At 46.7% G+C, this 25000-nt stretch overlaps 1 protein-coding gene across 3 annotated transcripts in view; it reads left to right on the top strand.

Annotated features, from left to right (window-relative positions):
- Window positions 1-9504: 9504 nt before the first annotated feature.
- Window positions 9505-25000, top strand: part of LOC115552503 (protocadherin-10) — a 19322-nt gene continuing 3826 nt past the window's right edge. The window contains exons 1-4 of one of the 3 annotated variants that reach the window (XM_030368669.1): window positions 9505-12414; window positions 13838-13896; window positions 14126-14232; window positions 22919-23356. In XM_030368669.1, coding sequence (XP_030224529.1) covers window positions 10033-12414; window positions 13838-13896; window positions 14126-14232; window positions 22919-23356 — 2986 coding nt within the window. In that variant the 5' untranslated portion in view covers window positions 9505-10032. Of the gene's footprint in view, window positions 12580-13837; window positions 13897-14125; window positions 14233-22918; window positions 23357-25000 lie in introns of all 3 variants that reach the window. The other 2 variants (XM_030368670.1, XM_030368668.1) reach the window with 2 other exon arrangements.

The following is a 25000-nucleotide window of genomic DNA, read 5'->3' as shown; positions in this document are numbered from 1 at the left end:
CTCTGCACAGAGGAGGCCGGCCCGCTCTGCTCCTCGCCTGGCCCTCATCCACAGAGCCTTTGCCCTGTTTGCTGCTTCTTATTGGCCCCGTTCCAGCCCACCAGGGTCCCGCCCCCATGCTACTCTAATGCACACAGATCCACAATGATACACTCATACCGATCGGTTCTCCACTAGCCTAGTCTGCACTGACCTCTGCACCTTGGGATGACCCTCGAACCTGCCCTTTATCCCCCAAAGTGAACAAAGACAGTAAGTCCATCAGATTTGTGTGTAGGTTGAAGGGTTCGTCTGCAAGCAGCCAACTTATCTGGGGAAAAGCTAGCAACGCACTGAGGGTTTAGCGTGTGGGGTTTGATTGAGGGAACGCATAATCAAATCAAAGATCCAACTGTGATGCAGAATGATGACTACAGAAGCTGCCTCTCCGTCCCACAGCTGGCCAGAGGGCATCATCTTTATTTCAGCTTCACACTGCCTGGCCTAGCCTTCTTCAGAGCATCTTTATTATTAGCATACACTTCATATTTAATTTGCAATGAAAATACTTTGGAGGGTTTGATCAGTTGATCAAGTTTCCCCTAAATAGATCTGAATACCGACTCAGAGAACTGGGGTTGCTTAAAAATGCACTGAAACTTTCAAGGGTTTACACTTTGATTAACATTTTATCTTCAAATACCGAGGAAGGAAACTTGCTTCCTTGATATATTTGCTTCATATAGTAGCTTTATACATAAATATATATATTTTTTTCCTTCAACATTCACACCTACGCTCTAGTCAACACTCTCCACCCAGAGCTAAACCCAGCTATACACCAGAGCTTGGCTATAAGAGCTTTGGCTCGAATGGAAACATTTCAAGATGGAGCCCACAGAATAGAGAGAGGACGGGGGGGGGGGGGTGTGGGGTGGGGGGCATGACTAGAGTTGATAAAAAAGAATTATAGGCGTACAAATTTGTCCCCGTTCCTTCAGCGACAGCTTCAGCCTTGACGTATTAATAATGAAGAGCTTGGACGAGGAGAGAGGACATACTGCAATTAAAGCTTTTAAGTTGATGTAGACTCGGTGGCAGTGCAGTCAGAGTGGCTTGGACGTTCCTCCCGAGCAAACAGGCGAGCAAACGCGGGCGCGCAGGGCCAGGGTATTGGCGCTTCTAATGGCGGGGGAGCGGCCTGCTGTAAACAATGGGGGAGACGCTGAACAATAATCTGATCCCCCCACATCCACACACACACACACACACACACACACACACATGCAGACACGAAGTGCGCACACTTGATAGACACATTTTCTTAATTAGCATCGCTAATTATCAGCAATGCAACAATAATTAATTAAAAAATATGATATTTAAATTAATTATTGATTAAGTTAATTAACAGGGAGGGGGTGGGTTAGTGGTGTGGGGGGGGGGATAATTAAGATTAAATGTTAAACGTACTGGTAATTAGGTTAGGGGTTGTAGCGCTGAGCTGACGACATGACGGATCCTGGTTGGAGACAGTGTGAGGGCTGAGGGGCAGAGGGGCTGAGGGGCCGCTGAGCCAGCCAGGCTTCAGACAGCCAGGGCGCTTACTCCGATAAGTCTCTCTGGATCCAGAGGAGGAGGAGGAGGAGGAGCTGGAGGAGGAGAAGGAGGAAGATCACGAGGAGGAGCAGGAGGAGGAGGAAAAGGAAGGGGGGACACAGGGAGCGGAGCGAGAGAAAGACAGAGCTGGGCAAACGATATCTCGGAGCTCGCTGCTCTTGTAGGCGCACTGTTTCTGTGCCCTGACAAATCCACGCAATCGATACAGGAAAACACCTTTAGACATACGATTTTGCAGCGACCACATCTAGAATGGTTTTTGTTTTGTTGCCTTCATTCACAGGCTCTTTTTAAGATATATTCGATTTTTATATTAATATCTTCTTGTGTTTTTGGACACATCTATACTATTGACGTTACAAAGGCTCACTTCTATGAGAATAACTGCTGGGACCAAACTCTGTGGGAACAGAGATGTTTTTTATTTGATCTGAGAATAAAGAGGAGCAGGGAGATTATGTTGACCTCTGCCTTCTCTCATATTCTCTTTTCTTCTCTAATTCCTTCCATGTTTGGGAGGAGAGGTTATTCCAGTAGAATACGATGACAATACGTACTCTACGAAAATACTGGAATGCCAACAGTGCCGCATTCTTAAGCGTTGTAACCACATAATATCGGGTGACAGAGAGTGACAGAGTGTGACAGAGAGAGTAGAAAGCCAGAGATGATAGATTAGGACGGGATGATGGAATCGAGAATATATTTGCACAGTAACTCAATTAAGGAAGTCACTCTACCCAGGAGCCCTCCTCCCCCAAATACCCCCTACCCAACCACAGTCACTCTATCCCAGCACAGACATCCTACCCCATCACAGACGCATCACCCCACCACACACAATCCACCCCAGGGCTCCTGCCCCGGAAGAACTGGGGCACCATGGCAAGTCTTGAGGGCAAATTGGGGCACGGTTACCAGCACTTAGTTTACAGGGAAGAGTGAAGCGTGCTGTGAAATCAACATATAAATAGAGACACAATTAGCACCAAGGAACGTGTGGCAATTCAATGATCTTGTTTTTAGCTATGATTTTAAATAATTAATTATTTTTGAAACGACTCACTTATTAGAGCAAAAAATTGACTGAGAAACGAAGCAATATGAAGTGTTTTGTTGATGTTTTCATCCCTCTAATTTATCCAACCACCCACAGCTTTATACGGTGCTATTTGATGAAGAAGAAGGGGAAAAACATGATGAAGAAGGCATACTTTAATGACTCCCTGTGGGGGGGGGGGAAAGCAGTCTCTGCGTTGAACCCGTCCTGACCTGCCTAGGAGCACTGGTCCCACCGTAGGGGGACAGCTCCAGTTGTTAGACCCCTTGGTTCCGGGCCACGGAGGAGTGAGACATGTTCTGAGGAACCCAGGTTGACATGGGATAGAACCTCCAGCCTCCACACAGAAACAGCTGTGTGGAAAGTCCTCCTAGGGGGGGGCGCTTATCTGGAGGCTAGGCAACGGCGCCCACCGCGGAGTCCGCTTGCCCCCCCATGCCGAAGGCAACACGGTGACCTCCTCACCCCCCTTCCCCGCCGTCTCCCTCACAGACCACACCAGCACTTTATGGCCCAAAGGCAGTTGAGGGATCAAACCAGGTCTATAGACGCGTTGAGCTCCCGCCGTCCCATTAGTTGTTTTTGTCCACCGCACTTTGGATCAATTCCATTCTGACCTTGAACACCTCTCGGGAGACGGAGTTCTGCATCTGAGAGGCCCGCTGACGGACGGGTGCCTTTAGAAGGACTGCCCCCAGTGGAGAGATGACTGCCGTCCCAGAGGTCAAGAGAAACATCAGAGGTGCGCTGGTGTCTGCAATCCCCGAAAGATGGGTTTCTCTGCCGTGTTTACCACTCTGTGAATATTACTGGCCTTTTGGTCACCCGGTTGGATTTTTGTATGGAGTCTCTTACCCAGGGATGTATGGGCCAGCACTACGAGGGCATGGGAAGGACGCACTTAAAACATAGTAAGTACCAGTATCAGAGTGGAGCTGAAGGAATACACAATGGTATGGAGCTTGGTTTAGGTTTTCTAACTTAAAAACCTCCTATTGAAGTAACCGATAAAAGAATAAAAGAAATCAAGAGATGATGCCCGGCTTGGCCTGTGTTGTCTTGTGTTGGTACTCTTTGGAATCGTGTGTGTGTCTGCGGATTCGGATGAACAATAAAACATACTAATGTAATTTTAAAGTAGTCGACGGAGGACATGTCTGTGTTTCCACCAGAGGCTTGGTGATCATGGGACCGCGGTGGAGAAGCACTGCTTGTTTATGATGGATCCATTATCTGCAGTCAGCCGAGGTCCTATCTTGTAAAGAGAACATTATGCTTCACTGTTCGATGTGGAGTTCACACAGGATGCATGATTTACCGGTCGCCTCGTGAGACTGTTTTGATCAAGCCGAGTTCACTTTCTGTTTCCCTCTGCAGAGCGTGTGGGTTGGAGCCAGTAGAAAGCCTCCTACAGAAGAGATAAAGAAGATGGGACCAATCAGTGATTGGGGGAGGGAGTTGGCTCCCTGAGGAAAGTATAAAAATCTTTGGAGCAATCAAAGCTGTTTTATCCAAAATAGGCTGAATGATGTACGGCAGCGTTACTCTCAGGGTAGACCTAAGAAAGCAACAGTGTCACTTCCGATCTTTATCAGATGTACTTATCTGAGATTCTGAACAAAGTGAGGCTGTATCCATGTGGAAATCAATTGCTGCCAAGCCAAGGACAGACAGATATTCTGTGGAACGCAAATTTTAAAATCCTCATGGTGTCAACTGGCTGGATTAACTGTGGTCAAATGGGTTTTGACATACACTGATACGATAAAGAGGACAGGGACATTTTAAAGTTGGAATTAATTTATACTTTGCTGAAATAGGCAGTCGAACACCATCACACACATGCACGCAAAGACAAGCACAGGCATGTGCACACGCACGCACACACACACACACACACGCACACAGAAACACACACACACACACACACACACACACACACACACACACACACACACACACACACACACACACACACACACACACACACACACACACACACACACACACAGATTTTTCTACTTCAATCTCAGTTTCAAGTAGGGATACTCAAAAAATATGATTTTTATTACAGAAACTACTTTTTCGGCTGTCCATTGGAATGTTGATCATCCCCAACTCAGACATTCCAGACCCTGCTTTCATTACGGTTAATCATAACAGTATATGCACTGAAATAGCGTGCACATTTTTTATCATAGCTGTCCGATCGAACACCAAAGAATTGCTGTACAAAAGATGTATTGGTTTAAGGATTAATGATTACTCAATGGATCACTTCATTACGAAGGTGAATTGCTGTTGAGGATATTCTCTCTCTCTCTCTCTCTCTCTCTCTCTCTCTCTCTCTCTCTCTCTCTCTCTCTCTCTCTCTCTCTCTCTCTCTCTCTCAGGTTAGGGTTGCATTTATATACACATATATTTATATCAATATATGCATTTATTGTGCTATGGTTTTAAAACTGTAGCATACTCCATGAAAGAAATTATAATCACTACTATGCCTACAAAACACTCATCAACCAAACTAAAATCTACATTGACAAATAGGTTTTGTATCATGCATGTATAATATTGTGTGTTTACCTTCACACATAGTTGTGCAGGCCTTTCTACTCACACAGTAGCTCATTATTAGATAATCAACACTAGTATTTATTATGTATCCATCTTCCGCCATTCATTCAATTCACATGCTACTGTATAAAATAAATACTTTAAATTGCCCAATCGTTTTTGATTGTGCACTTACTGTTTTAAATGGTAAACGTTCATACTTTTCTTGTTCTGCATGCATACCATGTCCAGATATTTCATTGTGAAGCTTCTGGTTTTAAGACTAGTAGATTCAGTGTGGACTGCCTCACTTATATGCTCCCCATTGATTCAGTCAGTATCAATTTAAAAGTGTCTGTTTGGAACCTGGTACTATAGGGGCCGTTTGATTGCCCTTGTCCCAGAAGCACACATCACTGCGCTGCTAAGATGGCAGCCCACTGCATAATTAAATGGGTGGCCAAACTATTAATTTAACTGGCTTTGTCACAGTGTGAATGATAGAATGAAGTAAGATTTCATTATCGTATGAAATTGGGAGTGATGGAGATTATGTATGCCATGTGATTTATTCAGGTGTTACAAACACACTTCTGTTTGGCACAGACACACAACTAAAATGCTAATAGTTTTTCCTCAATAAAACATATTCAACCCTGCCTTCTAATCCCATTTCATTTCATTTCATGGGTCATCACATCAAAATAAAAGCTTTATATAATTAAATAATGGTGCTAATGTTCAGAATAATACTGTTCAAGCTACTTACTACATTTCCATACTACCTGTATTGAAAGCTAGAGTGCGTGCAGAGTCACATGACCACCATGGCACTGTCTCTGTTGTGTTGTCTCAAATCAGACAAGCTCAGTGTGTCCTGTTGGTAGAGACTCAGACTGGGACACTCAAACACCAGCCCCCACAAAAACAGAGAGATCAAGGTTTCAAACAGAGGGAGGGAGGGAGAGAGAGAGAGAGAGAGAGAGAGAGAGAGAGAGAGAGAGAGAGAGAGATAAAGAGAAGGACGGGGAGAGAGAGAGAGGGAGGGAGGGAGGGAGGAAGCGGAATCAACAAGGAAGTGGGGAGGTAGGAGAGCAACATTTGCTAATATTGGCATGGACTGTGCTCTCAGTCACCTCGCTGAGATGTTCCATTTGATAGAGGCCCATTTTGTATTCAACAGCTGGCCAGGGCAATGAGCCCTTACAGCCAAGCCTTAATACAGACAAACAGAACCTTTGTCAAAACTAAAAACTGGTTTTATTCAGGTCAAATTGACCCTGTTTCTATTCATCTTGCAGCAGTAAGTGCTGGTTGGCGGCGCAGCCACTGCATGCTTTTAATACTGTCGTAAAACTTCATATGTATAATAATTATATTAATATTAAACTCGACCAAACAATCACCCCTACAACATCCCATACTTTGTGCTACAGGACTTTGTCTCTTTGCAGTTCCTTTCATGTAAGTGTACTGCAATAAACATTGTTTTATTCGAAAGGATTTTATCACAGAGGCCATTCAAGGTACATAAACAGATGCATTTTAGATTTCTTCTGGGGATATTGTATAAATTGTTGCAACGGATAGTAAAAGTTGGACCTAGGAAAAACAAAATCCCCATCTCTCTCTTTATCCAAATGAGAAAGCTCTGTTTCCCAACACGATTGACTGGTTGAAACGGCCTTGCCTGTGCTAAAATAGCCAGTTTTCAGAATTGGGCAGGGAATTTTAAACCTGCATTAACTGCAAAAAAACAACAAAGATTAGTCAAATAAAACCCCAACCTCTGGCTTTAATATTGGTGTACAGTCCATCGGGAGGGAAGCTCAATGGAGAGTTCTGTAACCGCAGAATCATATCAGAAAACCACCAGCGGTTGATTTGGCTGGCATTTTTTGAACTCATAGATATTGGCTTGATGTGTCTCTCATTAAATTATTTATATTTTACCTTGGTAAATTTGAATAATGAGGAGAAAAACATAGCAACTGCTGAATTGCTCAATGAAATGTTATGTGCACTGTATACACTGTACAGATACATAATATATGTATCATATGCCTTCCCTCACCGACGCCCACGGAAGCCACTGGAGGAAGCAGACACGAAGAAGTCAAGACGCTTTGAAAGATAGCGTGGAATGGTAGAAAGTAAAGTAAACTGGGCTTAAGAAGGAATGACGTAGTGTGTCTGGGTCCCGCTAGGTGGAGCACTTGATCTCTTGGTTCAGTCAAGCATGGCCTCTCATCTCTACTCCTCTCCTCTCTCTCTCTCTCTCTCTCTCTCTCTCTCTCTCTCTCTCTCTCTCTCTCTCTCTCTCTCTCTCTCTCTCTCCTTCTCTCATCTCATCTCCACTCATCTCCTCTACCGCTCCCCCAGACTCCACATGGAGAGTAGAGTGCATCCACAGTCCTGTCACGGACGTGATGAGTTAAAATCAGTTTGGCTGGCCGTAAATGAATGATGATGGTCAACTGATGTTTCTGAACATGTGCGCCACCACAGTGCAGCGCGAATCCAACATGAACCCATGGACGTTTTCACCTTCCCAGGTGATTACTCCTTACTTGCATTGATTGAGTAAATAAGGCGACCTACTAAAAATAAATGAGTATCAAGGGCAGGCAACCATGTGCAGTTATTTTGCTTCCCTGCATTTGGTCCCTGGTTTTCCACAGGTTTAAAACTGTACGCCTTATATTAAACTCAATTCTTTCTAACTGTTTAATTCTGTAGGCCCAGCCTATCGTCCATGGGTCTAAATGCCATGTCTACAGTGACCTGGAGCGCTCCGTGCCTTTTCGTCTTTAGATGACGCATCACAAATGCCATATTATTCCTCCTCATTTGGTTCATTGTTGGTCTATTAAAAGGTATATTCAACTGTGTTCAACCATATATTAAACGGGGGAAACCGCTTAAAATGCGTTTAGACCAGGTCTAATCATCTGTTGAGGAATTAAAGCTTAAGCTCACCTGTAGGTCATGTATTTGAGGAGACCTGCGCTATGGGGGCCAGACTAAATCACCAGGCTTGCAGAATGCTCTGGGAGCCTTGTTCTTTATGGCCGTTTTGATAAATAAAAGCTATTTGTAATCTACCTAAAGTGAATGTTGGCAACTTGCCGATACGCGTACATCAGCTTTAATGACCCGATTGCTCCACGGAGGGAAACGGTTTGCTGGACAGAAATAGCCGATTCTGCGTTAATTACATCCTTGTTGAGCTAAATTACTATTAATAGGAATGTTGGCGGGTTTCTTCCTCTAATAGGCTTCCCTCGATATTCTAATTGTGCTGAGATGAACCATGGTTAAGTTCACTTCCCTGTCGCTAGGGGGCACATACGGTCTGCGTAAAGGTGATTCAGGGGGTAGCAGCGAAGCCTCTCTCCCGCTCTCCATGTCTCTCCCTCTTCCTCTCCCTCCACGTCTCTCTCTCTCTCTCTCTCTCTCTCTCTCTCTCTCTCTCTCTCTCTCTCTCTCTCTCTCTCTCTCTCTCTCTCTCCCTCTCTCTCCCTCTCTCTCCCTCACCACATTTGGCTTCACCCTCCCTCTCTCCCCTGACGTGTCCCTCGTCACATTTCTTGTGTTTGCTGGGTGGAGAGAGGGACCGTCGTGTTAAATCACCACCAGGCTATCAGAGGATGGCATTAAAGCAAAACCTTATAAATACACCGATTGAGAATGTTTCGTTTCATAAAAAATCCCTACATGTGCATTCATGTAAGTGATGGTAAACTCTCAAATCGAAAGAGCTGTGCTGAGTTGGCTCTACGCGTCGGCCTATAATATGATTATTTATCGATTATAATAAGTCATATATCATTACATAAATACATTAATAAATAACAATCCAAATGTAAGGCCGATCTTTGGAAGTGTGCATAACAATCAAGTGAACCAATGATGTGTGACACAGGATTAAAGTAACTTCCCACACTTCTCACTACCACCGAGTTCTCCATCTCTTTTGGATCAAATATTCTACGGATAAAGAGACAGTAGGGGGGGAGAGAGAGAGAGAGAGAGAGAGAGAGAGAGAGAGAGAGAGAGAGAGAGAGAGAGAGAGAGAGAGAGAGAGAGAGAGAGAGAGAGAGAGAGAGAGAGAGAGAGAGAGAGAGAGAGAGAGAGAGAGAGAGGCGGGGGGGGGGGGGGGGGGGGGGGGGGATAAATGGGTTTGGCCAATGTTGACAGGCTTCGTCGCCATCCAATCGGTGAACGGCTTTGGATTTGATGGACGACCTCAGCGACTGTTAGGGGAGGCGCGTTGCGCAAAAAGCAAATCCTTGTGAGTGAGCAGCATTCAGTGTGGAGTTGCCAGGACACGCTGCGCTCCAGCCAGGCTCCGAGCGAGACACGGACCACGTTACCCAGAAAGCGCAGATCATCCAGTCCGTATCAAGGACATTTTAAGAAGACGACATGCAGTTTTTCAAGTAATTGTTTGGATTATGCTTCTTCTTTTTATTCTTTTTTAAATCTCGTCCTCTTCACTGGAACTCCGTCGGAGAGCGCTTCATCGGAATGCGTTGGAGACGCGTCTGAGATCAGCGGACCTTGTTGAGAAGAAAAAGCTTTGGCACAAACCTGGACATAACCATACCACCATGTCACCTTCTATACGGGACTATCCACACGGACACATTTAACTACTTTGGCCTAATAAAGACTTCAGATGGTTTGCGGTGGACTTTTGTTTCCAATAAAAAGGTGACAGGGAAATGACGTTTTATTGAATCCAAGAGGATAGAATAACCTGTTGTCTGTTCGCCCAGTGCGCTTGTTTTCGTAGTTGTTGGTTCGGTGTGGAGATGATCGCGCTGCTGCTCTCGGTGCTCTGCATCGCGCAAGGAGCGCGCTCTCAGATCCGCTACTCGGTGCCCGAGGAGGCAGACCACGGGACCCTGGTGGGCAACATCGCGGAGGACCTCGGGCTGGACCTCACCAAGCTCGCCTCCCGCCGCTTCCAGGTGGTGCCCAACTCGAGGACGCCGTACCTGGAGGTCAACCTGGAGAACGGAGTCCTCTTTGTGAACGAGAAGATTGACCGCGAGCACATCTGCAGGCAGAGCGCGAGCTGTCAGCTCAACATGGAGGTGTTCCTTGAGAACCCCCTGGAGCTGTTCCGCGTGGAGATCGAGGTGGTGGACATCAACGACAACCCGCCGAGCTTCCCGGAAACCGACATCACGGTGGAGATCTCCGAGAGCGCTACGCCGGGCACCCGCTTCCCCCTGGAGAGCGCCTTCGACCCGGACGTGGGATCCAACGCATTACGCACCTACGACATCACCACCAACAACTACTTCTACCTGGACGTGCAGACGCAGACAGACGGCAATAAATTCGCAGAGCTGGTTTTGGAGAAGCCTCTGGATAGGGAGACGCAGGCGGCCCACAGGTACGTGCTGACCGCCGTGGACGGAGGTCAGCCCCCGCGGACCGGAACTGCGCTGCTGGTGGTCAAAGTGTTGGATTCTAACGACAACGTGCCCGTGTTCGACCAGCCGGTGTACACGGTGACTCTACCGGAGAACGCTCCGGTGGGGACGCTGGTAATTCAACTGAATGCCACCGATTCAGACGAAGGTCAGAACGGCGAGGTTGTGTATTCGTTCAGCAATCACATTTCCAACCGCGTCAAGGACCTGTTCAGTATCGATGGGCGCACCGGCCGCATAGAGGTGCGCGGCGAGGTGGACTTCGAGGAGAGCAGCCTGTTCCAGATCTTCGTCCAGGCTAAAGACCTGGGGCCGAACGCCGTGCCCGCGCATTGTAAAGTTCTGGTGAAAGTGGTGGACGCAAACGACAACGCACCGGAGATCTCCTTCAGCACCGTGACCGAGTCCGTGAGTGAGAACGCGTCCACCGGCACCGTCATAGCACTGTTGAGCGTGGCGGACAAAGACGCCGAGGAGAACGGACAGATTATCGTGGAGATACTAGGCGACGTGCCGTTCAAACTAAAAACCTCCTTTCGTAACTATTTCACCATCCTGACCGACGGACCCCTGGACCGAGAGCAGACGGACTCCTACTCGGTGACAGTGGTTGCGCGGGATAAAGGAAACCCTTCCCTCGCCACCAGTAAGTCAATTAAAGTGCAAGTGTCGGATGAAAATGACAACGCACCGACATTCACCCAGCCGATATATGACGTTTACGTGACGGAAAACAACGTTCCTGGGGCATATATCCATGCTGTGACCGCTCTGGACCCGGACATCGGCCAAAACGCCCTCATCAATTACTCCATACTGGAGTGTGACATTCAGGGCATGTCCGTCAAAACCTACGTGTCCATCAACGAGGAGACGGGCTACCTGTACGCGCTGCGCTCCTTCGACTACGAGCAGCTGAAGGACTTCACGTTCATGGTGCAGGCCAGAGACAGCGGGGGGCCCAAGCTCTCCACCAACGCCACCGTCAAAGTCATCATCGTGGACCAGAACGACAACATCCCCCTGGTGCTGGCGCCCCTCGGCAAGAACGGCACGGCCAAGGAACCCCTGCCGCGCTCGGCCGAGCCGGGCTACCTGGTGACCCGCGTGGTGGCCATGGACGGGGACGACGGCGAGAATGCCCGCCTGTCCTACAGCATCCAGCGGGGCAACGAGAACGGCGTGTTCCGCATGGACTGGCGGACGGGCGAGCTGCGGACGGCGCGGCGGGTCTCCGCCAAGCGAGACCCCCACCAGCAGTACGACCTGCTGATCGAGGTGCGGGACCACGGGCAGCCGCCGCTGTCGTCCAGCGCCAGCGTGCTGGTGGTGCTGGTGGACAGCGTGGCCGACGGCCACGGGGCCGGGGGCGACCGCGGGCCCGGCGGGGGCGGGGCGTCAAAGGCCAAGGAGGGCACCCTGGACCTCACGCTCATCCTCATCATCGCCCTGGGCTCGGTGTCCTTCATCTTCCTGCTGGCCATGATCGTGCTGGCCGTGCGCTGCCAGAAGGACAAGAAGCTCAACATATACAGCTGCCTGGCCAGCGACTGCTGCCTGAGCGGCGGCGGCGGCGGCGGCAGCTCCTGCTGCTCGAGGCAGGCCCGCGCGCGTAAGAAGAAGCTCAGCAAGTCTGATATCATGCTGGTGCAGAGCACGGTGAACACTGGAGGGCCTCACACGGCCCAGGTCCCCGTGGAGGAGTCTGGGAGCTTTGGCTCCCACCACCAAAACCAGAACTATTGCTACCAGGTATGTCTGACTCCAGAGTCCGCCAAAACTGACCTCATGTTCCTAAAGCCGTGTAGTCCGACTAGGAGCACAGACACGGATCACAACCCGTGCGGGGCGGTAGTCACAGGGTACACAGACCAGCAGCCCGACATCATATCAAACGGCAGCATTTTATCACACGAGGTAAGAGCTCCTCTCGGCGTGCTCCCCATTTACGCTCCCCCTGTTCATAATGCACTGTGTTGTCTGAGAATGACCTGTTAACCCATCAGGCTCCCCTGCTGCATTAACCCATCAGCCTCCCGTCCTGCATGAGCCGTCCATCCGGGGCGCTGCTCTGTTGGACAGAGACACCAGTTGATGCAGCAGTCGATGCATCCTTATGTGTTGTTATCCGACTGTCGGATCCATCTGGTGTGTTCTTCCTACATACAGCTCATGTTCTTCATCAGCACCAGGACCACAGATGCCTCAGTGTTAAGAGGTCGATAGTTAGAACAGCTTCCTTTAGAAGATGGAAGGCGCTGTCGTTAAGGGTGGATACAAAGCCACAGCTTCCCTTCTGCACGGCATCCCGGAACGGCCCTTAAGCAAACAGGAGGCCCGGGTACCAGGGGCTGACATCTCTGCCTCTGGCGCCCGCTCTGGGAAGTCACTCCCAGAATAGCAATCGTGGCGTTTTAAGGCGCTGTTTATGCTTATGTTTAGAGCTGAATGCTTTTAACCCCGCCCTTATGTAACAGGACGAATTAGAACAAGCATAAATAAATAATGCTAAAATATGTCGCCTTGAAGGGTGCTTATTACTGATGATGTGCATTTTTTGACCGGGTGCATCGGTGATTGTGCTGGATAGCAGGTGTGTGTGTGTGTGTGTGCGTGTGTGCGTGCGCGTGTGTTGCAGAGTGTGTGTTAGTGTGCACACATGCAATTCCCTTTGGGAGAACAACAGTCACATTAGGCATACTGGTCACGATGTTGCTGAGTTGCACTGGAACAAAGATGCATCTATTGCTGTGCCAGCCCGAATAGGTGCATCACTTCATTTTATTCCTTGGCAACAAATCTGTGAGCCACGCTTCCCTGTGGGGGGGGGGGGGGGGGGGGCGACCCCCCTTGCCCCCCCCCCCCCCGCAAGGAGGAATATCTAAACTGCCAAAGGGCCCGTCCTTAACTGCTTCCAGTCAGAATCATACCGTCATCTCATAACCCGCTTCACTGTCTGTGGTGTGTACTGTCGGGTGGAAGAGGCTACAGCACAGACACGTCTCCGAAGAGAAAGTCACCGCCGGGCCGGGGAATGACACCACGCCGTTCCCCGTTCCGGCTGTGGGTTATTTTGCTGAGACGGACGTGCTCTATGCTAATGGTTTTATGTAAAGATGTGGGCGAGCACTGATTGAACTGCCCCCCCTCCTCCCCTCGTCTTTTGTGTTTCCAGACCAAACACCAGCGAGCCGAACTCAGTTACCTGGTGGATCGGCCGAGGCGTGTCAACAGGTAACCACGACAGAACCGCCGGCCTCGAGGCCCAGTCTGAACACACAGAAACAGAACCAGTATCCGTTCCGGAGGGGGGCGTCACACGGCATCGATCCGAAACAACGTCCTTTATTAGATAAGACACTGGACCGAACAAAAGAAATGACATGAAATGAAACCATTTATCATTTTGGGAAACGTGTGGGAACTGCTCTGTGATCTCCTACCCCCTTTCTCCTGCCTGCAGCTCTGCCTTCCAGGAGGCCGACCTGGTGAGCTCCAAAGACAGCGGCCACGGGGACAGCGAGCAGGGAGACAGCGACCACGACGCCACAAACCGTGGCCACTCCTCCGGTAGGTCCACGTGTGTGTGCTGGGGGGTCTGGGAGATAGCGGCGGTCTCTGCTGCAGTGTCAGTGTGTGTGTGTGTGTGTGTGTGTGTGTGTGTTGCAGGGAGAGGGGAGGAAAGAGAGAGAAAGGAGAGGAGGGGGGGGAGGCGATAGTTATAAGAAGTGAAAACATTCTGTCTAGTCATTTTGAGTCAACCATCTGGATTCACTCGTTAGCAAACCGAGAGGTAGGACAAATTAAAAATGTAATTGGTTGGCTTGGTACAAAGAACAAGATGGTGAACGAACAAGACAGGACCTTTCGTTTTAATGTGTGTGTGCTGTGTGTTGGAGTGGGGGGTGCGGTATGTTTGTGTGTCTGTGTGTGTGTGTGTGTGTGTGCGAGTGTGTATGTGTGTGTTTAGTGTATGTCTTTGTTTGGTGAATGTGTGTGTGTGTGTGTGTGTGTGTTGTATGTGTGTGTTTGGTGTATGTGTGCGTTTGGTGTATGTGTTTGTTTGACGTATGTTTGTGTGTGGTTTATGTGTGTGTTTGGTGTATGTGTGTGATGCGTGTGTGTGTTTGGCGTATGTGTGTGATTGTTATATCTATGTGTGCCGTATGTGTGTGTTTGGGGAATGTGTGTTTGGCGTATGTGTGTGTTTGCTGCATGTGTTTGGTGTATGTATGTGTGGCGTATGTGTGTGTTTGGTGTGTGTATTTAGTGTATGTATGTGTGTGTGTGTTTGGGGTATGTGTGTGTTTGGGGTATGAGTGTGTTTTGCCTATGAGTGTGTTTGGCGTATTTGTGTGTGTGATATAAAGTCTCTTTGTTGCGGGGTCAAGTGTTGCCCCCCCGCTGTGGGAGCTGTCTATTCAACGCGCCGATCGATTGTTCCCCAGGACCTAAAGGGGCTTTTTACTTAGTGATGTGGTGCTTGGAGCTGGTTTGGACCAGGCTTGTGTAGCAGGCTACCTGTGTGTGTCTGTGTGGGGGTGTTTGTGTGTATGTGTGTGTGTTTATATGTGTGTGTGTGTTTGTGTGTGTGTGTTTATGTGTGTGTGTTTGTGTGTGTGTTTATGTGTGTGTGTGTGTTTGTGTTTATATGTGTGTGTGCGTTTGTGTGTGTGTGTTTGTGTGTGTTTATGTGTGTGTGTGTTTGTGTTTATATGTGTGCGTGCGTTTGTGTGTGTGTGTTTGTGTGTGTTTATGTGTGTGTATGTGTGTGTTTATACGTGTGTGTGTGTGCGTTTGTGTGTGTGTGTTTGTGTGTGTTTATGTGTGTGTGTTTATATGTGTGTGTGTCTATGTGTGGGTGTGTTTGTGTGTGTATGTGTGTGTGTGTTTGTGTGTGTGTGTTTGTGTTTATATGTGTGCGTGCGTTTGTGTGCGTGTGTGTGCTGAAATAGCAACAGCGCGGCTGCATTTAGAGCTTCACATTCTGTCCGCCCAAGTAGAAGAAAGGCCCGATGAGTTGCGGCCGCCCTCAGCGTTCTCAGCCACCTCGCACGGTTTCCCATGGGCTAAATGATTACCGTGTTTATTTGAGTTATCCTCGCGTTGCTTGCCTCGTTTCCCTCTGGTCAGGGGGCTGACGCCCGGCTCCTAGTTCCCTTCTCGCTGCCGACATCGCAGGACAGTTTTAGCGGCGCCGTCCGAAATGAAAGCCCCTGGTGTTGTTTGCAAACACGACGGCGGCGGCGGCGGCGGTCTTAATGAGGCAGGCGCTCCCGAGCGGCGGTCAGCTTCACGCCGGGACCTTCCGGCGAAACGTGACGGGCCTGGTAATGAGAGGAGGCCTTGCCCCTTGGCAGTGGGCTTGTTTTGAAACGACACACAACTAAACAAAGCAGCTCATTCATTCACCTCTTCATTCATTCATTTGTTCACTTAGATACGCTCTGATCTGGGAACCCATCCCCCCTTTGTTTCTCTTTTTGTGCGGTGTTTTTCTACATATATAGCTCTTCCTTTATCCACCTCACTCCTCTTCAGCCCCCCGTCTCTGTCGGCATTCCTCCCATAGTATCTCATTCAGGTCCCTGATTTAAATGTCCCCTCCACCAGCAGACACCCCAGTAGATACAATGCCCCCCCCCCACCCCAGGCCCCCCCTCCTCCCTAAGTTTGGAATGCATATTTTATCACTGCATTCATTCATTGCTCCCTCTGTGCCAGAGAAAGGCTGTGTGATGTGGATAGAAAGTTTCACATTGTGATTCATTATAATAGCTGATGTCAGAGGGGAGTCGAAGGCATTAGGGCAATACTATTTGAAATTGGCTTGTGATCTCGTGATCTATTCATTTGGACTTTTCGTCTTAAATGATTTCCTGTGGGAATTATTAACAAATAGTGTCCAAAGAACCCGTTCAGTTGAGCCATGACTGCAATGCTAATAACGCCATTAAAAAAATGTGATGAAATGTGCAAAATTTATCTAGCCTAGCGAGCTGTGACCTGCGTGGGCTTAGAGGCAACAATATCCGCCCCGGAGCTTTGAAAAAGCTCACAGTGACACTCCTCTGCAATCGTATCGCTTTAGTGTCAAACACGTGGATCGCTACTTTCGGAGAGAGCTGCATGGAGTTGAACTGCTTTCTGCGTAATAATGAATTACTTCGTACATCATTGGAACGCAGCAACGTTGAGTAATTGTGTAGTGTCACGCCACATGTGGTTGGTTATTCTGGACCATGAAGGGTCAGCTCTGGTTGTGCGGCTAACAGAGTTAGCGGTGCCAAAGCAGCAGCAATTTATTGCCTCTGACTTTGAGTACCCTTGGTGTGGCGAATGGGATACAGTTAGCTTTGTGGCAGAATCACCAGGGGAGCTTAGCGTCTTTAAACAGATTATTTGTTGTGCATTAAGTCTTTGTTTGATTAGGATAATTGATAGCCTGGCTTAGCGTGTGGCGCTTCAACACTTTGAAAAATATACAGGCTTATTATTCTCTGTGCGTTAATTGAATTTCATAGTCTAGGGTATACACAAAATGTAATTGTGTAAAGTGAACAAATAAGTTTCACAAAACCTCTTTGCTTTTAATCAGCACGCAACTCCATCATATTCTGGTAGATCTAGCTTTGTTTATATATACAAGCCTATAAGCAATGCTGGTGTAAGGGCTTAGTTAAGGATGGGTTTGTATGGACGGTTCTGAATAGCTCTTCTAATCAGCAGATATTCCAAATATTTAAAGCAATTTATGCGTTTATACTTTTCTAACAACCAAACCAAAAATAAACAAGTGACAGCTTATTTAGATCACGGTTGTGCTTACAGTGTTGTGATAATGAACACGCAGAAGCAACAGAGAGGCATATTTTAACAGACAATTAACCCTTGATACTTATTTATGGACATTTTATAATATTTTTTATTTTGACATTCATATTTTATCGGCAAACCGTGTGTAGAATAGGTGATCCAGCCTGCTTGAAACCCAGATCTAGCCCTATTGAAAGTTCCTGATGAGGTCACCTCTTTCAAGGGTCTGGCAGCAGAAATGCTGATTTAAGATTACCGTCAAGTCTATTATGGGGAACATAACTCACTGAGTGACAGTTTTGGATTCTGCTAATTTGCTAGTTTGAATGTTAATTGCATACAAATTAATGCAAGACATATAGCTATACAAAAGCCATAATTTGTTTTTGTATTAATCAATATGTGCTACTGTGCACACTGTTGTGCATAAATTGTTAAAAAAAAAATAAACTCCAGTCACAACGTCATCAAATATGTGCAGGTATCAATTTCCATATTTTAACACATCTTTCAATGCAATGGGACAAAAGGTTTCATGTTTACATTTCCAGTGGAAGTTAATTCAAGGTACAGCCGTTTTCTCGTGATAATGTCATGATTTTGCAGAGAAGCATTTGCACATCGTTATGCATATGTTGCTTCATCTATCATTCAAATGAGCAAAGGAACCAGGAAACAGGAAACATTAAACATAAAAAAGGGTTCAGGGACCTAAAAACAAGTCTCCTGATCTGTAGCCATGTTCCAGCTGCACGCAGGTCTGAAGGCAGCTTTTAGCATACAAACCCAAAATAGAATAGATAGAAAAAACTGCTAATTATCTCCAACCCTGCATTGCAGCTATTGCTTTACCAAGCCGATAGCAGCCAACGTGCTGTTAAATGGTACCGTACTCATGCTCTCTCCATGCAGGGCTTCTGAGGCCAGCTATCCACTGTCCTCCTGGTTATTTAACATAACTCCAGGTCCAGACTAAATCCCTTCCCTCATGCCTGCGCTTCACATTATCGGCGTGGTAACAGCTCGCTGATCGGTAATTCATTTCTTTTTTCAGACCTCTGCATACCAATTACCAAATGAAGGTTATTATGGAGACTTTGCCTTTTCTCGCTTGGTTGCCATGCAGAATTTTAAGTTGAGATGAGCCTTTTACAAAGACGGGGGGTGGGGGAGGGCAGCCGTGGTGTGTGTGTGTGTGTGTGGGGGGGGGGGGGGTCGGGGTCATTACATTTGTACAGTGTTATCTTTCTCCCTTTCTCTCTGTCCGTCTGACTGAGTGTCTCTCTCTCTTCAATGCTATATCTCTCCCTCCCTCTTTGGTCTGTTTGTCCTCTCTGTGTTAAGTGAGGGACGTACAGTTCTGTCCGTGAAGTAGTTCTTGCCAGATATACTGCCCTGGTCAGATAAAGGTCTTGTAATATATGCCTGCCGTAGATCTTCACAGAGCTAGCATTCCAAGGTGCAAAGGAGTTATCCGCTGGTCGGCAATGCCTTGCTTTTATTCTTGTGACTGTGGGGCAGTCACAATGCATCTTATGGTAAAAAACAGTGTGGCTCTTTTTTTGACCCTATGTTTTTATTTTATTCATAATTAGGAGTGTTTGATTTCACTATTTTAAATAAGAAATGTCAAGTCATATCAGAATTAGGTTTTTCTTTTTAGTCACACTCATAGTGGGTCTGCCTGTGTGTCGGGAGAATGATGGATGGAGAGGGAACATGTGGGAGTATCTGAGCACTAGTTGGCACGGTGTGGGAATGTACACAGACCGGTCTGCCTTATCTCAGCCTAACTGCCACCGTCCTTGTTCCCATTTTGAGAATTAAACGGAGCCTCCATTTTGTGATTTCAGCTAAATAGGATTCTCTGCTGCTGAGCTGAAACAAGGCTACTCATAGCCATGAGGAGTATCACTTCACGTGATTTCCTCTCTAGGATGAAGCTATAGCTCTGGTTTATCCTTGTGACGACAGCTTGTTTTGCTTGGTTTAATGTAGCAGTGCAAGGGCTAATGGCTTCCTTCCTTCATGTAGAAGGCCATATTAAAAGATAATGTGAGAGTTTATTTATGGTTTGTTGTTTAATATTTAATAACAGACCCTCTTGTTAGGAGCACTGGGCACTTTTCCAGGTTGTGACGGCAAACCAAATTAATCCGCTTGGTAACAAAGCAAATTCCCCTTTTGCTGACCGCCACAGACAAGACACACACACACTAGAACAAACACACACACAAACACACACACGCACACAGACGCACACACACACGCACACACTCACACTTATATTTGACATCCGAGGTATTAATAATACCTAATCAGTCTGTATGGTAAGGGATTAGCGAGAGATATCCCTGGGAGCATAACAGTTCCGATTTTAAATCCAAATACCAACAAACCAGACCCACATTCACAACAAACACAGACAATCATGAAAGAATCGAAACACACAAGGGGCATCGAACAGACAACATTCACGTGATGGACCATATGGCTCAAGGGAAGACACCGAATGGCTTAAAGCGTAGAGCGGCTCTGAATAGCCGTACTGAATTATGTCTTAACACCCGTTGTTAACACCTTCAGTGTTTCTCACAAAATTGTGATCTTTTTTTTTTCTTCTGCGGCATGCTTTCAAAAGGACCCATTAAAACATCATAATTAGCTCACGTGGAAGTGCTCAGAAAACGGGTATGAGACAGGACCTGCAGTCATTCAGGGAGACAATAACACTCAGTCTCTTTTGGGTTTGAATGGAGGGCTTTGGAACAGGCGGCAGCACTGGTAATCTGATAGTAGCTCTCCTTAATCTAATACCCAAGGCGCAGGTAATGGCACGGCTCCAGTCTGTTGCTATTGGTTTATATAGTGGGGCTCTTTGCCCCCCTTTGCCCCACACATACACACACACACACACACACACACACACACACACACACACACACACACATAACCCCCCCTCCTCCCCCCCCCCCACACAGGCACGCACACAAACACACACACACACACACACACACACACACACACACATAACCCTCCCCTCCCCCAACACACACAGGCACGCACACACACACACACACACACACACAGCCCCCTCCCACACACACTTATACAGGCAGGCACGCACGCACACACACACACACACACACACACACACACACACACACACACACACACACACACACACACACACACACACACACACACACACACACACACACACACACACACACACAAACCAGCTATCTGGCAGGTTCTATCACACTATGCTAAATTGCTTACATGGACATAGAAAGGCTTTTTTCATTTTAGCTTCTTAAAATGTAAACATGAACCACTACCAAATGCCTCCCATCTCCCCCAGAGACACTGATGTGCACATACACGCACACACCTGCACACATTCGCACACGCAGATACACCTACACACACAAAGACTTACCTGAACCCCGTATCACTTTTTTGCATTGCATTTGACTCAGCAAATGAATGGCTCTTTTCTCAAACGGAGCCACATCTTAATATCAAGACAAACCTTACAACACACTAAGGATCAGGCAGGACTTGCACTTGTCTATGGGCCCTATCTTGCATCCGGCGCGATTGACCTTCTACACTGACGCATGTGTCGTTGCTAGTTTGCAACTGGCGCAGAGCGTTCTTTTCCCTCCTGTGCCACGCGGCTGTAAATTAGGGGAATGATCTTGCGCCCCAAGGGGCGGTTCGGCGAAAGGAGGAGGCGTGTTCTGGGGCAAACGTTCCCTGGTGCTATTTTGCAGTTTCAGAAAACAATTGCGCCACACACCGGGAAATGCCTGGTTTAAAGTCAATGGCGCGTTGTTCAGACGCTATTTTAAGGGGGCATGCATAATGTTGCTTGTGCACCTCGCGCATACACTTTGCTTCTCTCATCTACCTAGCCACACATTCTTGGCAAATTATTTGGGAAAGAACAGCTGATACAGCGGTAATAAGTTGTACTTTTAATTCAATGCATCTGCAAGCACCGTACAATAAACACATATTTTCTTGACACAGACATCGTGTACAAGCCCATAACTTTTAGGATTGATGGGTATTTGAAACAATGTTTGTACATGTATTGCGTATATCATTAAATAGAACCACAGTTAACGCATATCATATGTGTGTTGTTTTCTTTGCCGAAATTTATTTGAGGACTCGCTATTCCATGTATGAATTAGGCCATATCACTTGGCCCTAAACGGAGCCACTTGAAGTTTGAAATTAATGTGGCCATGCATCTGTCTCACCGGAGACTGAAAACGCGCTGTCAAAATATCAACTCGTCAGATTCAAATGCGCTCATGGCTCTTTAACGGGATGGGAGATGGCACTCTCATTGGTTTATTGCACGTTACGCCCAAACTACACCTACGGTTAATTATGCTGCTTCAGACCAACCCTTTTTGGATTTGCGCCGGGCGCAAGAGTCATTTATGCACCGGTAAAATAGCAACATCACCATAGAACCGCCCACAAAGCAACTTGCGCTTGGCGCTTCTCACTTGCGTTTCAGACGTTAAAATAGGGCCCTATGTGTTTCTGTATATATTTATCATTTTGTGTGTGCAAGCAAGATATATGCGTCTTTGTTTGTGTGATTATGCAACTGTGAGCGTGTGTGTGTGTGTGTGTGTGTGTGTGTGCGTGTGTGTGTGTGTGTATGAGTGGACGGTATGCATTATGTATGAGTGTTTGGTTGGTTGTGTATCTGAGCAGGGCGGGGTGTGTGTGTAAGGCGAGGAGAACAGACGAGCCTCCTGTATGCTATTAGAGAACACGTTGTGCTGACAGCGATTGTAGAGCAGCCTGTGACAGGAGATGTGTTCAGACGCCCATTTATCACCTTTTAGATCTCGGTTAAAATTAGGCGATCTAGTGCTGTGTATTTTTTGAATGTACTAATGTTTGAACAATAGCCTTATGAATTATATATAACTAACGCCAATTGCCCAAGAATACAGTTCCTATTACGACTACAATGTACGACAGACAGTTGTTTGACTAAAAATACCAAATGGAGACGTTTTTCTAGTGATTGCCATCCATTGTGCCTGCCTGCTCCTCGTGTCTATTTGAGATACAAGCAATCAAAACTAATGGACCTCTCTACCTCTCTGCTTATCTCTCTCCCTGCGTTTGGCTCACTTCATTATCTCCTCACCCCTTCCAACGCCACTCCTCTCCTCTCTCCTACCTCCTTCTATCCTTCTGCTCCCACTTCCATTGTATGGATTCTGTTCCCCCCCCGCATCTACTTATTCTCCTCCTCCTCCTCCTCCTCCTCCTCTTCATCTTCCTCCTCTTGCGCCATATCCTTGATTCTTTTTTATTTTTTTATTTCCTCCACCCCCACCTCCTCCACCCCTCCCTGGCTCCTCTCTCCACCTCCACCCTCCACCTCCGCCTCCTCCAGGTGCAGACCTGTTCTCCAACTGCACGGAGGAGTGCAAGGCCCTGGGCCACTCGGACCGCTGCTGGATGCCCGCCTTCCTGCCCACGGCATCGGAGGGCCGCCAGGGCCCCGACTACCGGAGCAACCTGCACGTCCCGGGCATGGACTCGGTCCCGGACACAGAGGTACGCTTCCAGAGCGCCGAGGTCCCGGCGGCCGACGCGTCCTTCTCCACGTTCGGCAAGGAGACGCCCCTCAGTCCCCAACAGCAACACTCCCACCACCACCACCACCCAAAGCACCATCCTCACCTCCACAACAACCTCCTCCACCACCACCACCCTCCAAACCACCATCACCCCAGCCACCTCCTCCACCCCGCCCACGGCCCGCTAGAGAGGAAAGAGTTGGAGGCCTTGCTGCCTAGCGCCCCCGCGCCTTATAGCCCCGGCTGTTTGAGTGAGTATCCCCCCCCCGGCTCACTAACCCTGACCGTTAACTCCACCTACTCCCCCAAGAGCCCCCTCCTCTAATGGGACCCCAGCCACATCTATTAGAGATATAGATACAGTATATACATACACATATATATCAGGGATAAATACATACATATATATCAGGGATAAATACATACATATATACATATATATCAGGGATAAATACATACATATATACATATATATCAGGGATAAATACATACATATATATCAGGGATAAATACATACATATATATCAGGGATAAATACATACATATATATCAGGGATAAATACATACATATATACATATATATCAGGGATAATTACATACATATATATCAGGGATAAATACATACATATATATCAGGGATAAATACATACATATATACATAGATATATCAGGGATAAATACATACATATGTACATATATATCAGGGATAAATTCATACATATATATCAGGGATAAATACATACGTATATATACATATATATCAGGCATATATATACATATATATCAGGGATAAATACATACATATATATCAGGCATATATATACATATATATCAGGGTAGATCCATACATATATATATATATAACTATATATCAGGGATAAATATATACATATATATCAGGGATAAATCCATACATATATGCATATATATCAGGGATAAATACATGCATATATATCAGGGATAAATACATACATATATACCAGGGATAAATACATACATATATATACATATATATCAGGGACAAATATATACAAATACTGTATACACATATATATCATTGGTAAAATATAAACATGTATATCAGGGATAAATATATACAGTGCATATATATGCATACTGTATATGTCAGGGATAAATATATACATATATATCAGGGATACATATATATATATATACATTTATGTCAGGGATAAATATACAGTATATACACATAAAGATATATATGAAGGATAGATATATACATCTATGCACATTTATATCAGGGTGTGTATTGGCAAAAATCTGCCATTGACTGGATCGTTATTACATTTCTCACATTGCAACTATAACTACCGCAATGAGTCATCAATATCCCGCTATAATAAGTTGACGGGCATTCAAAAATCGAACAGAAGAATGTTATATCCAATGCTAAAAACAGCTAGGCTATTGATAGACCATAGTACTGCTGTCTCCAGATATTAGAATATTTAGGTATTATCATCCTTACACCCCTGTTATAAATACATGTGTATATAGTATGTATATTTAAACGGACAAATGGTCTCTCTGTCCGGCTGTTTAACTATCCCTTCCTCTTCTTCACACTTCTCCGTCATCTCTGACTACCTGCCGGCTGCCGCCATCTTATTTTACCTGCAATCTCCCTATTTCTATCCCCCCCCCCCCCCCCCCTCCAGCACACACACACACACACACTCACACACACACTCACGCACACACTTACCACCCATCCTCCAGGCGTTGGCCCCGGGGCCCTCTCCAAATTAAATCTGCCAAAGCCATTATAAAGCATAAGACTGCTGTGATGTGAGGGGAAGATGTTGGCATTATGGAAGGTCTGCATGTGTGCCCTATGAAAAAAAAAAAGAGACTCTTATTTTACCGTACGAATC

Source organism: Gadus morhua, chromosome 10 (assembly GCF_902167405.1).
Source record: "Gadus morhua chromosome 10, gadMor3.0, whole genome shotgun sequence".
In the NCBI taxonomy this organism is placed as follows: domain Eukaryota; kingdom Metazoa; phylum Chordata; class Actinopteri; order Gadiformes; family Gadidae; genus Gadus; species Gadus morhua.
The sequence above is the reverse complement of the archived record's forward strand: the minus strand, read 5'-3'. Positions and strand labels throughout refer to the sequence as shown.